This window comes from Somniosus microcephalus, chromosome 4 (genome assembly GCF_052327205.1).
Source record: "Somniosus microcephalus isolate GS21.2 chromosome 4, FLI_Smic_1.0, whole genome shotgun sequence".
NCBI lineage: Eukaryota > Metazoa > Chordata > Chondrichthyes > Squaliformes > Somniosidae > Somniosus > Somniosus microcephalus.
In genome coordinates this window covers 257,766,358-257,784,488 of record NC_140990.1, presented here as the reverse complement: position 1 = coordinate 257,784,488, position 18,131 = coordinate 257,766,358, and the positions used below count along the sequence as shown (strand labels likewise).

Here is an 18,131-nt window from a genome sequence, read left to right as displayed (position 1 = left end):
CAGAAGAGGTTAAGAGACACTGAGATATTCAAGGCAAAAGGAGACGGTAATGGGACAGGTTAAGAAGGTTGCCAGGCCACGCATTCCTGCTCCTTCTGGGTCCACAAAAATATAACTTTGTGAAAGTTTTGTGGCAGATTTTTGAGCAGCCTCCAGCAGTCCCTTTGAGGACAGCTGGTTAGGCCACTCAAGATCTGCGACAACTAGGTGGAGCTTAAACAGAGCAATGTCCTCCGATTTGAACCAGAATTACAACCGACATAGGACCCCAATTTCCTTAATAAAGCCGCCGTATGCCTGTTTGATGCGGGTCTTGGATGTCAATGAGGCGACCAAGGTGCCCCCAGATTTACAACTCACGGCAGCCTGCTTTTCAGGGGCAAAACAGATGGCCTTGTGTTGAATTTCTCCTCCAAAATGTTGAAGCTGTTACCATATATAGCAGTACTGTGTTCTTCCTTAACAAGACAGATGTTTCAGATGCATTCATAAGATTTGTTTAATGACAAATATCGTTAAACATTTGTTTTTGATTGAAAATTATTATCCTGATCCAATTATTCTGCCTCTCCTAAAGGCGCTGAATTATGCTGTTGCATGTCTCCAAAATAGTAACTTTCCACAAGGGTCTGCAGGCTATTTGGCAATAGGGTACATCACACTCAAGCCCAATTCTCTCTCCAGTTCAGGTTCATACACATATGAACAGACTTCCAGCAAACAATGCACATTAGTTAGAAATTAAGAACCGGAAACATTAGACTTTCTCATCCCCATTCCAAGAAATCTGAGACTCATGGGGAGGCGAATTTTAATGAGGGTGAGTGCGTAGGTTTGGGTGCGGGTGGGGGTGAAATCCAGGTAAAATGCGAGCGTGTCGGGAAGCCGGTTCCAACCCGACGTGATGAATTTCACTCCAGCGCGTTAGGCTGGGTGCATGCAACCCCCTCGGGCGAGGCATGTTGTCAGTTTCAATACGTTAATTGCTCAATTAGAGCGATATTAACACGGGTTTTTCACTAACTTTGGCTCCACGGGTTTCCCGGGATTTCTGGAACTCGCCAGTGAAAGCAAGGCGAGAAGACAGCGGCAAGTGAGAGGGCTGAAGCCATGACAGGGAAATATGTCAATAAGTACTGAGTACTCACAGCTGCTTTCTTACCTGGTTGTGTTAACATAAGAAAAGGGTTTGTTCACAGTACTTGAACTGAGAGGTAACTTTACACACTTTAGAGGTGTCATCTACACCTTGGGGGTTCGGAGGTATGATCTGCACTTTGGAGCTCTGATCTATCAGATCAGCATATGTACTGCTTATGCTGTGTTATTTTGGACCTCAGTTGACCACCAGCAGCAGCAGCGGCAGCAGGAGCTGCACCAGCAGGACCAGGAGCAGCAGGACCTGCACCAGTAACAGCCTGCTACTCACAGACCTACAGCTCCACAGGAGAGAGGGGATCAGCAGAGAAGTGCAGCTCGCAGGAGGCCATACCGGCACACAGGGTCGACAGACCGAGGATAAGCTTCCTCGACATGTCGGAACACCAGTGTCTCAGGAGCCTCAGTGTGTAGCGTCAGAGGGTGGCAAACATTTGCAGCCTGCTGGAACAAGACCTGCTGACAACTAGATCTGGTGGCCACGCTTTACCATTAGATATGGCATTGAAGAAACCATTGGCGTGCTGAAGATACACTTCAGGTGCCTGGACAGATCTGGAGGCGCCCTTCAGTACGCGTCAGCCAGGGTCCCCACAATGGTTGTGGTGTGCTGCACTCTGCACAATATTGCACAGCACTGAGGTTTGGACCTGCAGGAGGAACAAGGCGCAGAGCATAGAGCCACATAGGAACAGGAGTAGGCCATTGAGCCCCTCGAGCCTGTTCCACCATTCAATGAGATCATGGCTGATCTGTGATCTAACTCCATTTGACACATTTCCCTTAATACCTTTGGTTAACAAAAAGCTATCAATTTCAGTTTTAAAATTAACAATTGATCTGAACTTCTACCACCCTTTGTGTGTAGAAATGTTTCCTAATTTCACTCATGAGAGGTCTGGCTCTAATTTTTAGACTGTGCCCCCTAGTCCCAGAATCCCCAATCAGTGGAAATAGTTTCTCTATTTACCCTATCTGTTCCCCTTAATATGTCTTCAGACGAGGAGGAGGGGTAGGATGAGGTGGAGGGGGAGGAGGCGGAAGGTGATGAGGGCAGTGCACCACCAGCGATGCACATTGCTGCCCGGGATGCCCTCATTATTGCAAGGTTCACTTAGGTTCTACTAGTGCACTCATCTAACAACCACATGCAAAAGCCACTTTTGCCCCCTCCCCTCCAATGCTACTAACACAAAGCAGTCCTGCAAACAACCAAGCCTCCCATGCACAGTCCCCCATTGCTCGACATCAATTCATGTCGTCCCATTCATTATCACTCAACTGAAAAGGCTACTTGCCAGCCAGCAATCAAGAATGAGCAAGACGGGAAAGTGATGCAAAACAATATTTATGTGACTCACATATAAAACAGAAACTTAACATTCTAACAATGTGTAACACACTCATGTATATACCCTTGTGCAACTACAAATCTTTCTTCTTTTTTCTAGCACTTCTACATGGTGCAGCCACTGTGTTTTCAGTAGAGGTAGAGGCAGGCTGCTCAGATCCCTGCTCTGACTGCTGAGATGCTCTTGGCCGATGTCCTCTGGGTTTTGGAGCCTGTGAGGACCTGTGCAGGGGCAGATTGGCCACTGGGACACAAGGTAGCACGTGGGGTACTGACTGAGGGGGTGGTAGAAGTTTGGAACTTTCTTCCGCAAACAGCAATTGATGCTAGATCAATTGTTAATTTTAAATCTGAGATTGATAACTTTTTGTTAACCAAAGGTATGAGAAGCAGAGTACTTTGAGCCGAGTCCCCACTTCCATGTTCCCTTTCACCATCATCCCTCTCATGGCCCAGCTGCTAGCAAGGAGCTGGAGAACACTTTGCTGCACTTTCCCATCTTGCCCATTCTTTGTTGCTGGCTGGCAAGTGGCCTTTTCAGTTGGGTGATGAATGGCCAAGGTTGGGGTATCATTCATCCTATTTAAGGTGGCATTCAAAGTGTGCAAGTATTGGTGAAGGCCTGCATGCACTCGTGTGATTGCCACGTTTTATGCTCCATGCGGCTGCCACTTTTTCCATGGATGAAGACATCATCGCAAAGGCCTGCGACATCATGCCAATCATGCTCGAGACAAACTCCTCCAATCTCTGCAAGCATGCACAGTGTGGTTGGAACACCTGCCAGCACATTCTCTGCTGCTGCTCCAGAAATATCCTGTTCATCGATGGCCCTCGAGGTACAGCAACTGCATTCAGCTGAGCAGAACTTGGAGCATCCTGCACCCTCCAAAGCGGAATCTCCACTGCAGCCCCTGTTTCCACCATCTGGTTTCGCTCACTTGTGATGTGAGAGTCACCAGATGAAGAGAGGGTGACTGAGAGAGAGGCATGATATTGCGTAAGGATGAGGGTGAGTGTCAGTGGTGGATGGACTGATGGGGATATGAGGAAGTGTAGAGAGGGATGGGTGTACCTGCAAGGTAAGTTGCTGTGAGGAGTGATGTGCTGGAGTAGGCTTGAGAAGGCAGAGTGAGGGGGTTGGCTGATACACACATCAGGAATGTCCTACTGCTCTCACCTTTCCTGCCTGCTTAGATCATTCAACCACTTCCTGCATTGTATCCAGGAGGGTGGCAGCACTCTCTTGCTGCTGACCTCTTGTGCCACCTGCAACCACGCCTTCTTGGTGGCCTCAGCTGGCTTCTTCCTCCTAGGGAACAGTACATCCCTCTGGGTCTTCACAGCCCCCAGCAGCACATCCAGGGAGGCATCACTGAAACGAGGCGCAGCCTTTGACCTTCTGGATTCCAGTCTGGCACTTGCTTCTCACGGCTCCCAACTCCAAACTCCATCAAATTGCATGTTTGGAGTGTCCCTTTAAATACTGGAGTTAAAATTGCGTCATGCAGGTCGTCATCATTCCTGCTGACGCTAATTGGTCAGGAAACCTGGACATCATATGGTAATGCAGTGGCTGGGTTAAAAAGCCACTGACGGATGCGCTGCAGTGACTTCTGGGTTTCCCGTGCGTTACCGGACCTCACCCCCCAGCACCCTTTGTTTTGCCCCTCACTGTTAAGCCAGCTGAGAATGGCTATCTCATTGATTAGGAGTGAATCTGAGACCACAAGATGCAATGCATAAACCCAATGAGCCATTGTGGGATCAGAAATAGTTTTTAAGACTGAACTGTATAAATAACTGCTCAGCAACTTTGAAGACTGTAATCTCTGCTTTTCCAAATGAGTATTTATGCATGCATTTTCACATATACGTATGTATAGATAAGAAGCTATAGTATATATCTATGCATATGCAGCTACATATACATGTAATCCCTGAGGCCCCATTCTGCTAGTGTAAATGCAGCAGTGCAAAGCCCTTTCCTGCCCTCTCACTAGCCCAGAGACGCTGTCCCAAATTCTGGGATGTGATCATTTGCATAACCAAAGTGGGTCACCGGCCCCTGAATGGATGCATCAGTGATGCCTGCCCTAACTTGAGCCGATCTGCCCTTGTAAAGCAGAATGGAGTCCTCCAGAGGCTCAAATGGGCCATCAACTCGTCAGCTCCCACTGGAGTCACTCGGAGTAGGGAAGGTATTTGATCCCCTCTGGGAATTGATTACCATTCTCTAGTGAAGGTTTGGGGCCTTTAGAAGGCTGTCTCAATTACAGCAGGTCTCATTTGGTGTGAGTTCCGCTGGGGCCTTCAAGGAAAGGAATTTCCAGAGGAAGTTCAGAACTCCCCCCGACCTTGACATAGGGGGGACAAGCAGAAGAACTGCTCGAGGCCCTCCAACTGGAATTTAAAGGTGCGGCCCACATGAGATGGAATCCCGTCGGAGCGGTATGCTTGAAAAGCAGCAGCCCAGTCCGAGCAGTAAGAAATCCAAACCAGTCTGAAATTGCATTCTTGTACAGCAATTTCAATCAGCCCATTTGGACCAGTTCAAAATTGCACTTCCAATGTTTGTCCATAACTAGCCATGAGAAACTGAAGGGCAGCAATGCATATGTTGGGGTAGTGTTTCCATTTTGAGCACAATCGGTGATTCCAGCGCAAGTTGTGCCCAAAATTGTGCCCGTTGTGAAAAATGTTTCCCCACACCCGAGTTTCCGCTCAAACTCATTTGCATAACATTGAACACAAAATCTGACAAGCACCAGTGCAATTGAGCAGCATTTTCAAACTTAATTTAAAAAAATGTTTTTAAAGAAATATTCCTTGATATATTAAAGTTTGATTAATGTGTTAATCACAAAATAAGCATTTTAAATCACAGTGTCAAGCCACCACCTGTGAGTTACCCAATCTTAAATTACTAAAAATGACTTAACAAATATACAAAACTATTTTCTAGTTTTATTGGGGTGCAGTAGTCAGTCAGTTAGTAATTTTTAAAAAAATCATTGAAAACCTTTTAAAACGTACCTATTAGTGTCCCTGCGCCCAAAAGTTTCAGCTTAATTTTTGGAGTCTCCTCAAAGACCCGTAAACAAGCACAATTAGCGGAAACTCCCAGTGGTGATTAATTCACCCAGGGAGGTGTGGCCAGTTTTGTGGACATGGTCTGCTTCTAGTGCAATGTTTTTAAAACTAGCGCAAAAGATCGCAGAAACTCGAGTTGCGCTGAACGCAATTTGTGCTTAAAATTCCGCAATCTTTTGTGGCAGTTACCCTGCTATCGGGGAAATTGCACCGAAAAAAACGCAATTGTGTGGAAACTCCAGACTGTTGTGCCAGCACAAATTGTCCAAGAGCTCAGACACATTTTGCTAAAGGCCACGTCCTATGAGGCCATACGATTGAGTTAGGCCAAATAAGTCAAATGGTGAAACTGCAATTAATGAAAAAAAAACTCATTTAAAAATTATAAATAAAACATGATGAACAGTTATAGACTTGCATTAAAATAAGTTATATAGAAGGAACTTTTCCACTAATCACTATTTACAGTGAAATTATAAATGCTTTCTTTATACACATTTGTCATTGTTCTATAAACAGTGAATACTAAAACATATTTAGGTTGTTGCATAGCTTATATGGACAACAGCACAAAGACTTGGGGAGAATGCATTGTAAACATACTTGAGCCGTATTTCATATTGACCAGCATGGTCAAGCTGGACATTCTTGATGAACAGTGTAAATACATCCTCATTCTGGAGGACTTTGCAGCCTTCATCAATTACAACCTTTTGCCCGTCTTTCATCCACTGCACATTTGGGAATGGATCTCCAGCGATGGCACATGAAATGAGGGCATGTTCCCCTAAAGTCGAAGTCACAGCTTTTGGCTTGCTGATGAACCAGGGTTGTATCCCATCCTGAGGCTCTACAGAATCAAAAGAGACTTCTGTATGATTTTTGTCTGATAATGTTGGATAGAGCAAAGCGTACAATATATTTCTGTTCAAGAATATCAAACTTCCAAGTAGGGTTGGCAGCTCTCCAGGATTGTCCTGGAGTCCCAGGAATTGAAGCTTAATCTCCAGGACACTGCTACGAGAAACCCAGGAGGAAAGTCATAGGGGCATTAAAGAATTGTGTGTGATTTGTTTCATTATCTTTGAACACTTATTAGTAATAAAAATATTGGTGACGGGATAAAAAGCTGTTTGGATGATGCTTGACTGTCAGTCAATCAGGTAATTAAGACCCTATTTGCCTTCCAATTGGCGTTGGAAGGCGGGGCACCGCGAGAATGGCTGTGTCGGGCGACCAATGGCGGGGGCGTGGGGGCGGGGCAGTTGGAGGCAGGAAGTAGTGTGATGAAACCTCCAAGAATGCGTCCAACCAGAGTTGCCAACCCTACTTACAAACCACAAATTCTTCATCGTGACAAACTTCTGTGTGCTGCCTCAACAAAGTAACAACTTCTGTTGCTACCATGGAGACTATCTAGACCTCTGAAATTCGACATTAATTATATTATGGCAATATTGGATGGGTAAGAGTGAATCTGAAATATTGGCCTAAAAATTCATTGGCACCATGTCTGTTTTACAGGTTTAAAGAGCACCTAAGCGGCCAATATGGTGGGTGGCACACACGCGCTCATCGCCTGGCATATTGGATCAGGCTCCACTGTAGGCGTCCAGGGCGCACACCATTAGTATTTAAAGCACTCATTAAAATATTTAAATAAGAGTCCTATGCTTGTTGTAGGAGCCCTTTCTGAAATTGGACTGTGCCAGCACTTGACTCACCACGTGATAAATTCACTCCGCAACTCATGGCATTAACAGCCAGCAAGGATCCTTCAGCAGCGCTATTTAAAGGGCTCATCCACTACATACAGATTAGTTCTTGGTTTGTCCTTTTAGGCTGCTGGTTAACTTCAGGACTGTTTTTGGCCTATAGCTTAATTTTGACTTCTAAGAAGAAAAGTTTTTTGCTGCATGCTTTTGGCTGCTTTCAAAATAGTTTCACTGCAGTCATGGGTGGTCTGGTAGAGCTACCTTTCAGGCTGAAGGATGAGGAGCAGCCAAGAAGATAAGAGGGAGCAGTAACAGCTGGTAGAAGAGGGAGGAGGACACTGTGTAGGAGGCCATACCCACAGTGGTCTTCAGGAAGCACTTCTCCTGCCTGAAGTTCACTGAGGAGCAATGTCTTGGGAACCTTCACTTCACAAAGGAGGTTATCACGGAGCTATATCACCTGCTGCAGTTACAACTTAAGGCTCCAACCAGGGCATGGGTGGCACTGCCTGTGGCCCTTAACTTTTATGCAAAAGGCTCCTTTCAGGCTGCAGCAGGTGACATCGGTGACATCACACAGTTTGCAGTCCACCATTGTATCAGAGAGGTCACCAAGGCTCTCCACACTGGGAGGAATACCTACATCTCTTTCCCACTAGACAGAGCAAAGCAGGATGAGAGAGCATTATGCTTTGTCAGGATGCAAGGTGGTGCCATAAACTTCACCCACATTGCCTTGCTTGTTCCCATTACCAGCCTGGATTCTTTCTGGATAGAAAAGGATTCCACTCCCTCAACGTTCAGCTTGTTTGAGAATACAAGAAGCACATCATGCAAGTCTGTGCCCTGATTCCTGGCAGCAGTCATGGTGTATTCATCCTGTGCCGGTCACCTGTGCTGCCTTCAGGCTGCAGGTTGGCTACTGGGCGACAAGGGCTATCCTCTTCAGACATGGCTCATGACTCCTGTCGGGAATCTGGGCACAGTTAATGAACTGACCTACAATGGGAGTCATGCTGCCACCAGAAATGTTATTGAGCAGACAGTCGGCATGTTCAAGCATGCTTCCGCTGCCTGTTCAGGAGGAGTTTTGCAGTACACATCTGAGCGGGTATTAACATTTGTGGTCATCTGCTGCATGCTCCATAACTTTGCTATCATGAGGGACCAGCCCTTACCATTAACTGGGCAGCAAGAAATGGAGCAGGAAGAGGAAGAGGAGCAGCATGAAGAGGAGAAACAGCATGATTGGCAGTGACCACCAGTGCCCCTAGCTGCCAGAACTCTGAGAGCAGCTCATCCAAGAGCGCTTCCCATGAACCACCCTCCGATCCCCAACACACCAATAGTTCCGCAATCCTAATCACCACTATCCAATTTCCTTCCTTCGGTTCAACCTCATGGGTTTTGCCCTAACTTCATTACGAAGATAAACATCAACATCAAATACAGAACAAAACTCAGACTAGCAAAAGGTGGACTACTCAGACTGGGAAGTGGTGTTCCACAGGGATTGGTGCTGGGCCCACTGTTGTTTGCAATTTACATAAACGATTTAGACTTGGGAATTGGAAGTACAATTTCTAAATTTGCGGACAACACCAAATTGTGAGGTGTAGTTAATACAAAGGAAGAATGTGACAAAGTACAAGACAATAAATTGGCAAATGAATTTCAATATAGATAAGTGTGAGATGGTGCATTTTGGTAGGAAGAATAAGGAGGCCTCATATTGCCTGGATAATAAATCTAAATGGGGTAGAGGAGCAAAGGAATCTAGGAGTACAGATACACAAATCACTAAAAGTAGTGACGCAGGTTGATAAGGCCATAAAAAAGCAAATGAAGCACTGGGGTTCATTTCTAGAGAGATAGAATTGAAAAGCAGGGAAATTGTGTTAACCTTGTATGGCACCTTGGTTAGACCACACTTGGAGTACTGTGCACAGTTCTGGTCTCCATATTATAAAAAGGATATAGAGGCATTGGAGAAGGTGCAAAAAAGACTTACACGGATGATACAGAACTGAGAGGTTATAACTAAAAAAGACTTGCATTTATATAGCGCCTTTCATGACCACTGGACTTCCCAAAGCGCTTTACAGCCAATGAAGTACTTTTGAAGTGTAGTCACTGTTGTAATGAAGAAAACGCAGAAGCACAGCAAGCTCCCACAAACAACAATATGATAATGTCCAGATAATCTGGGCTTTTTTTAGTGATGTTGATTGAGGGATAAATATTTGCCAGGAGGCTGGGGAGAACTCCCCTGCTCTTCTTCAAAATAGTGCCATGGGATCTTTTATGTCCATCTGAGAGGACAGATGGGCCTCGGTTTAATATCTCATCCGAAAGATGGCACCTCCGACAGTGCAGCATTCCCTCAGTACTGCACTAGAGTGTCAGCCTAGATTTTTGTGCTCAAGTCTCTGGAGCAGGACTTGACCCCACAACCTTTTGATTCAGAGGTAAGGGTGCTGAGGGTGTTACCAACTGCGCCACGGCTGACACCTAGCACCTTGGTCTTTCTATCAGGAAAGACTGAACAGGCTGGGGCTCTTTTCTCTAGAAGAGAAGACTGAGGGGTAACCTGATAAAGGTCTTTAAAATAATTAAATGGTTTGATAGGGTAGACATGGCAAAAATATTTCCACTTCTGGGGGAGATTAAAACTAGAGATCATAAATATAAGATAGACACTAATAAATCCAATAGGAAATTGAGGAGAAACTTCGTTATCCAGGGAGTGGTAAGAATGTGGAATGTGGAGTAGTTGAGGCCAATAGCATAGATGATTTAAAGGGAAGTTAGATAAGCACATGAGGGATGAAGAAATAGAAGTGTATGCTGATAGGGTTAGATGAAGAGGGGAGGGAGAAGGTTTGTGTGGAACATAAATGCTGGCATAAACCAGTTGGGTCAAATAGCCTGTTCCTGTGCTGTGGACACGATGTAAAAAACAAATTCATCCAACAATTCAATTGTCTAATAGTTAACAGAAATAACTATGAATCACTCTTGTGCATGCCCTTAGTGTCAATCATCTGTGGTTGTTTAATTATCCTAGTGCTCTTATAAAGTGTTTATCCAGTGACTACAGCTTGGGAGGTGGAAGGTGCTTCCATTGAGGACACATCAGATGGCTGTGGTGGCGACCTCGAGCAGCTCAGGGCCTTTAGGGCTTGGCTGCAGAGTGTAACATCTTATCGTGGGCTAGGGCAGTCTGACCCAGATAGCTGTGTGGCACTAATAAGGGCACTGGCAGAGTGGTTGGTGGGGGAACAGTCATGTTGTCATCCTAAGAGAGGACAGCAGTTGTTGCTTCCATGGAGCCAAGGCCACTCTCTTCGGACTGTGCCTCAGCACTCCTGCAAATCGTTACAAAAACAGACTGCAGAAGTGATGTGACGTTCTGGGGGCCCCTGTCGACACTATCCCCCAAAGCCAAGATAGCCACCATCTGAGCCTCCATGGCAGCAGTGTTAGCTGCCATGGAAGCTGTCAGCAGAGGCTCCGTCATGGTGCTCGCCACTGTCGTGTTAATGGATCTGACCACTTTGTCCATGTTGGACGGAAAGGTCTCCATGCTCTGAGCGAAGCCTTAACACAAGTTGAAGGTGGACTCCTCCATGTTCTGTGACATTGTGCGCTTGCCCTCTGGCAGGCTGCCCAGTGCACCTAACATTTCCTGGTAAATGCGCAGGAACCTTCTTCTGAAACTTGAGCCCTCAAAGTCTGATATCTGAGTCCGCTGCAGCAGAGCTGGTAGGTGATCTCGCCATCCGGCGAGCTGGCACATGTGGCATCCTATTCCCCTGTCCTAGCTCCTGCACACTTGTGCTCACACTGGTGATTCACCATGTGAATACCCCTCCTCTAACCTAGCCTCTAAGGTACGCGTGATGCCAGTCTCTGTGCTGGTGCTTGCTAGGGTCAGATCGAGTGACAATGCACTTCCAGGTAGGCTGGCCTCTTCTTCCTGAAGCAGCGGAAGCATGTCCACCTTTTCTGCACCTGAAATGGAAGAAAGGGACAAGGTGTAAAGGCAGAGCAGAGGAAGAAGTGGCTGGTGAAAGCAGCTGAAGTTTGTCATGCAGAATGTGTCGGGTGAGATAGAAGTAAGAAGGGCAAAAGAGGATAAAGCGTGAAGAAACCCTGTGCGACGTCTCCTCCAGCGCTGCCACTCGACACAGCCATGATTTTCCCCCTGCCCGTGATTACCAGCACGTATTCTTCCACAGTGGAGAGGGTGTGCAGGCGGGCTCAGCCTCCTCCAGTGGAAACCTCCCAGCTCAGGTTGTGCGCGGCCTTCTCCTGCAAGAAAGAAGCGTGTTAGTGACATCCTTGTGAGGTGTTTAGAGTATGTGTCTAACATGGTCAAATAGTTGGTATGCAGTGCGTAAGATGTGAAGTGTGGGAAAGTGAGGGTTACAATAGCAGTGAGTGTGTGAGTATAAGGAGAAGGAGATATAGTGGTGTGGTGCTGTGATTGTAGGAGTGTGAAGGGAAGCAGGGGAGGGGAGTATTGTGAGTAGTGAGGCTGGAGGTGGTGAAGGTGTGAGCAGAGAGTAAGAGAGCAGTATTCTTACCTTGACAAATCTGATGAGGTCATTGAACCTCTTTTGGCATTTCAGCCAGGTCCTGGGAGCTAAGCTCCTGGCATTGACCTCCTCAGTGACCTCTTGTCACTGGCAGCAGAGGTTTTGCCTGGAGGACTTTCTGCCCCCTGTGGAGAACAGGATTTTCTGCCTCCTGTTCACTGCCTGGATGAGGGCCTCCAATGCAGCATCAGAGAATCTGGGTGCCCTGCCTGGACCTCTTCCAGCCATTTTCTTCAATCTGGGAAGGTTCCCCATTGTCTACAGCCAGAATGAACCTCCCCTTTAAGAGGTGCTGGCTGCCTGATTTCTTGATGAATATTGGCTGCATGCCTGAATCACTTTAATGAGATCCCAGCACAAATTTAAAGAGGTACCTGGGACCATGGGAACAGGCACATGCAGCACGCCCTGCCACCTACACGCCCATTTTTGGGTGCATTTCAATTTCTAGATCATAAACTTTATCATGGATTCTATTTTCTATTTCGTCCTATTCCTCACTAAGAAAAGCTTCATCTGAAGTGACTAGTTTTTTTTAGCCACAAACATCTTTATTAATAGATTTAATTAAATATTATTAATCTTATTAACAATCAGTAGAATAGATTTTTGTCTTTACCACCTGGGCAGTAAAATTCATCTGGGGAGAGCGCAGAAAGGAATATCTGGCAGGAGGCTCGCATGCCATCAACAAAATGAATTTAATTTTCCTTCTATTTAAATGAATGGAAAATTGGGCAGGTTCTGTAGCCCGTGTGGGATCCTCCTTGTCCAATTTTCCTCTCTGCTCTCTGGTCAGGCCACGCTTAATGCCCAGGTGGTAAAAACAAAAATCTACCCCAATGTTTGCATACATGCAGGATATGAAGAGTGCACATTGAAACAGTTAACAATTAGCTGCTTCAGGTCTGTATTAAATCAGCTTATGGAAGCAGGCCCTCAAAATTCTAAAATGTAGGCACTTCTGTATCATAGATCTGGTGCTGGTATTGTGCCAAAACTTTCATATGCATCTGAAATGCTGTATCACTGAAGGTTATTTATTCCATGTTGGCTGAGCATAATAATACGGTGTTCCGAACTGATCTTACAAAGCAGTGAAATAGTTCACATTATTTTCAAGTCCAGCTATTTAAAATACCAACCCAATGGTAGTTTTAAACATTTTTTAAAAATCTTAATGTTGTGACATAATTTAAAGCATATAAATATAACAAGAATAGTTATTCTTCCCATATTTTCAACGACTTATTTTTAAAGACCACCATCCTCTTTAAATGCAAAGGACGTTGCATGGCGCGCAGCTGCACATGGAAACACGATCAGATGGTACATCAACTGTTGCAGTACAGATCTGAAAGAACAGTACCTTGTACAGTTAGTATTGCCTGAGTCTGCACTTCCCCCAAATCATTCCAAGCTTCACATGTATATTTTCCTGTATCTTCAGGAAAAACCTCCTGAATAAAAAGATTGTATTCATTTCCATTCTTCTCAAACTGAAAGTCTTCTGATTCCTGAATTTCTTTCCCATTATGGAGCCAGATAATTTCAGGGGGCGGATTAGCTGATAAAATCAACACATTTATTAGCATTAACAAATGGCGGACAGAAAAAATAGTAGTTAAGAAATGTTTTGCATATTAGAATTTTCCAACTATGTGGAAACAATTTTCTGAGAGATGGTAATCACATTCCTGCACAGTATCAAAGCTATTAAAACAATAAATAAACATAAAAGTTAAAACTTCTGTTACACAATCATTAATTTTACATCCAATGATAACATTAACCAGCTTGTTAAAGACAGGGATTCTACCCCAGGAGCTGAATATAGCAGTTCTTGACAGGAACTCGACAAAAAAAGGTCCCTTTCTTTCCAAAATTGTTGTGGGACAAAATATCTTGTACAGAATTTCCCCACTCTATTTTTAGAATTATTATTATTATTGGTTAGCAATAGTCTTGGCCCCTTGTGACATGCTGACTCGAGTCTATGATTTTTTTATTTTTTAGATTAACATTCTTATTGATAGTTTTCTATCTATACATGTCATTATATTTTACTTACCATGTGTGCAATTAAGTTCTTTCTATGCACAGTTTTCTCTGTTTACCATTCCCCATTAAGCTCTGGAAGCCTCTTCTCACATACAGTTCTATCTATTATAATATAACCTTGATCTTCCATTGGTGGTGTGGAGCCTCACTTCATGGTGGCCATGTTCAGAAAATCAGAACTCCAGTCTCGCACACTGCATTCACACTCTGTCCAATTTTGAGCTTCAAATGCAGGCCTTGCTGCTGTCATGCGAAACTCCACTTTACAAACAAAACTTATTCAAATGATGTCCCACACCAAAATAAGAATTGGGCACTTATGTGGGAAACGGCCTGGCCTGCTTTATAAAAGTACTTAAAGTGAGGTTGTGTTTGCTTATTGTTTGCTGATTTTTGGAAGATTAGAAATTTCTGTTTCTATTTTTGGCCCCTTTTTCTGCAGCTTACATTTTACCAACAGTCAATTGCCTGCAGTTTAGCCATTACTGCTGCTTCACAAGGTTGGATAATGAGAATCCCTTTGGGTATTTCAAATATGCTACATGACTTGAATGAAAAGGAAAAACATTCATGAGGGGACACCATCTTTAGGTGCAAAGGCACTTCAGGGGCTATGTGCACTCCTGGTGATAGCCCAGGGCCTGAGTCCACGGGCCATGCTAGTTGTACTTGGGGACGTCGGAGGAGATCTGTTGTCAGCCTTTCTGCTTCACCAGTTATCTGCTGCAGGCTTATCTTCAAACTACATCGACGACTGATACATCACTCCCTGTTAAAGTGACAATACCATTATTTTTTATGCTGCTGGATCCTCCAGGCCACCATGGGGACATCAGTCAAAGCAGCCATTCTGCTGTTCGCAAATGCACAAAGCAAGTGACAGACACAATGTTTGCAAGGAGAAACATCTTCAGAACTTTCCCAGTGGAAAAGACCCAGCAACTCGTCTGTTGCCTGCTTCATAATTTAGCAATCAGGAGAGGAGTGGCCATGTAGCAGCCTGAGGAGCAAAGAGGCCTAGAGCCCCCAGGAACAGGAGGAGAAGGAGGAAGACTGCACAGAGGGAGCTGATGTGCAAGCTGTAAGTAAACCTCATTGCGTGCCAATTACATTTAGTAAATGGACACATCCTGTTACTCTCCAGCTGTAGTTTTACTATGAAAACAAAAACACTGGAGTCTCCAGTAATGTGACATACATTCCCATCACTTAACTGCCTTCTCTGCCCTATACCAGCACTTACAGCCTTACCACAACTACAACCAACAGACAATGGACAAACAAAACATTTAAAAAATCTCCATTTATTTTGTGGCAATCCTGTATGGTGTGCTTGTCCTAGTCCTCAACCTTAGGCTTATACTTTAACAAAATTCTCCCCAGGTGGGAAAAGCAACTATGTTTCAAAGAAGACCGCTTCCCTTCACTGCCTCTCCTCTAACAGGACCTCCAATGCATCATTACTGAAAGCAGGAGGCTTTCCCTTGGCCGTCGTTGCGCACATCTGTAGAATATTTGCCGCTCCTACACCTTCACTCAGCTGTAGCACTCCTTTACTTCCCTTTAAAGGTGAACAATACCCTTTAAGATCAGTTAGTTGGCCCACTCTTCTGATGCAGCCATCCAGCCTCCAAGCTCTACTCCCTGTAAAGTTTTCATGTACAGTGAGATCATTCAAATGAAGTGGAGAAGGCTAACTTGGAAAATTAGGCCAGGGCAGCCCTTCAATGTAGGTACGCATGTGCAACAAATGTACACATCCCCAATTTTGCACATTCAGTGCAATTATGCTCGTAAAACGGGTGCAATGATGTTGAACTTAGACACCCAAATCTCACATAATTTAACAAGTGCACCTCAATACCCATTATTCAGCATAAATGGGAAAGTAATTATTTGTGACCATCAGGAAGACACCTCGCCGTTATCATTAGTGTTTAATTACAAGTTGAACTTATGATGGTTCCTCTATTGCTAATATTTAAAATGAATGCCAATGAACCATTTTAATTTGATGTAGAAAATCGGAACCACACAATTGCACGGCCAATCTGACAGGCTCTCGCAAATTCAGATATGCTGGATACTGGCCTTAAGCCAGTTTCCTGTGTGGCCTTCTGAGGGCAGAGGCACTGCCTACTCCCACAAGAAACCTCGATGCAAGTGGGGGCAGGGCCAGGGTGGGGACTACATACATCAGGATTTCCCACTCCTACGTCCTCAGGAGGGACAATCAGTGCAGGTCCACCTGATACCTGCCCAATCTCAGTGGAAGTGAGGCCCATTTGGGGGTCAAAGCCAGGTGTCTGAATTTGTAGCAGCCCCCTTCATCTAGGGGCCGCTCAGTGCACCCAGACTCCTTCCCAAAGCAACCGAGCACTACCCAGCCCCCCACCACTCCCCCTCAACCCCCCCCCCCACCCCCACCCTGGCTATCCAGATACCACTGGCATTCTGGAGTCTTTGGCAGGGGGTGTTGCAGAGGTGCCCCCACATTGCCAAAGGTCTGCTCCTGCAGGCCCCTCCACAACCACGCCAACTAAGGGCAGGGTTAGTGATGGAATTCAGCCACAGGTGCATTTCCGGTGGACATTTAAGGCTCTGGTCTGTTCTCGCGTGGCTCCAAGTGATCGGTATTCAGTACTATTTGCTCACAGTGATTGCCTTACCTGCCACTTCCACTGTCATTCTCACTTGGTTGCCATCCATGACCTGCAGGTCAGTCAGATTCTTCAGGATGATTGGGGCAAATGTCTTTTTGGAATCTTCAACACTTGCACTCTCAGTCTTCTTGGTAGTCTCCCTTTCTGTTTACAAAAAAAATCCAGTAAACTAGGTACAAAAGAAATGTAATGACATTTACACAAATTCATTTTAAGACACTGTAGCAGAGACTTTCCAAGTGAACTCCAGAGCAGAAGTAGGACAGTGCATGATTCATGCCCACCCAGTGTGAAATAGGCTGACCCTGCTGTAATTTTGGGGTCAGCCTAATTTGAATAATTGGGGCAAGCTCCAGGATTCAACAGTAATTGGGAGCTTGCTCATTTAGGGCTGAATTAGCATGCTACTGCAGGATATAAAGGTCTGCAGCATCATAAAGAGAAAGCCATCTACCAAAAGGGATTGGGCGCAGAGCACAAAGGCCTCTTCAGAAAACATATCTGTGAGGTCTGTAGTAGGGCAGAGTCATCAGCTTCTCTGATGAAGTGGTGCTGGATGAACTGAGCCAGAAAACAGAGGTTCTCTTTGGCACAGAGCACTGTAAGCCCCAACAAGCGAGGCACAAGGGTAGTGGAAAGAGAACCAGGGCAATCAGTGCCACTGGCAAATTCGCAAGCATGGCAACTAAGTCCCATAAAAAGGTTTCATGGCCTTACCAGGTCAGGCAAGGTAAGAAGAGCAAACCAAACCTTTCAAGAATGCATTCATTCACCACATATATCACTTAATACATCATTGGCATGTTGAAGGAACTGCATTGATCTGGCGGTGTTGGAAGTTGGAAATTAGGAGTACAGATGCAGTAATATAGGCTGATATGGTCTCAAAAATTTAAAAAAAAGTGTGCTGCATGCTGCACAACTTTGCCTTATGAAGAGGCTTCCTCCTAGATGCTTCAGAGGACAAAGAAAACCATGGGCAGCAAGAAAGAGGAAGAGCAGCAGCCTGAAAAAATGCAAAGGACAACCATTGCTTGCTGCAAGTCAAGTTTGTGTCACAATGATGTAGAAGACCTTCTCACAACTACTACATCTGACCACTGTATTAACAAACCTCCGTAAAAATCCTCTCCCTTCTAACCACAGTTATGCCAATGGGCCAGAACTTGCTGGCAAAATAACGGAGAGTCTAATGTGCACTCTGTTATTAGTGTGTAAATTGTCCAGTAATTTGTAGCGAAAAAATTGCTGGAGGATTTGCACTGCTCTGCTGTTAGCCTTGTAAAAATGACAGCTCACCATTAATCTCCCCATGAGTTTCAAGAAATTGCTGCATTTGGGCTGTTAAAATGAATTAAACTTGCCACAGAAAGTTAGAACTAGTGTTAACCCTTTTAATGATGAGATTTATGTTTCTGCGATGCTACTCAACCTCGCTGGACCAGAAAGGGAATAATTGAAACTGTGGAGTCTCATTCCTGCAGGTAGT

The 18,131-nt window shown here is 45.0% G+C and overlaps 1 protein-coding gene across 3 annotated transcripts in view; it reads right to left on the bottom strand.

Moving 5' to 3' along the window:
- LOC147120408 (myosin light chain kinase, smooth muscle-like) overlaps nt 1-18,131 on the bottom strand; it is a 604,168-nt gene that overhangs the window by 196,962 nt on the left and 389,075 nt on the right. For all 3 annotated transcript variants that reach the window (XR_015078189.1, XM_085986292.1, XM_085986291.1), the window contains exons 12-14: nt 16,649-16,786; nt 13,288-13,485; nt 6,206-6,452 (exon numbers count right to left, since the gene is read on the bottom strand). Coding sequence is in view for 2 of the 3 variants with exons in the window: in XM_085986292.1 (XP_085842418.1) it covers nt 6,206-6,452; nt 13,288-13,485; nt 16,649-16,786 (583 nt within the window). In the remaining variant the exon portion in view is untranslated. The remainder of the gene's footprint in view (nt 1-6,205; nt 6,453-13,287; nt 13,486-16,648; nt 16,787-18,131) is intronic.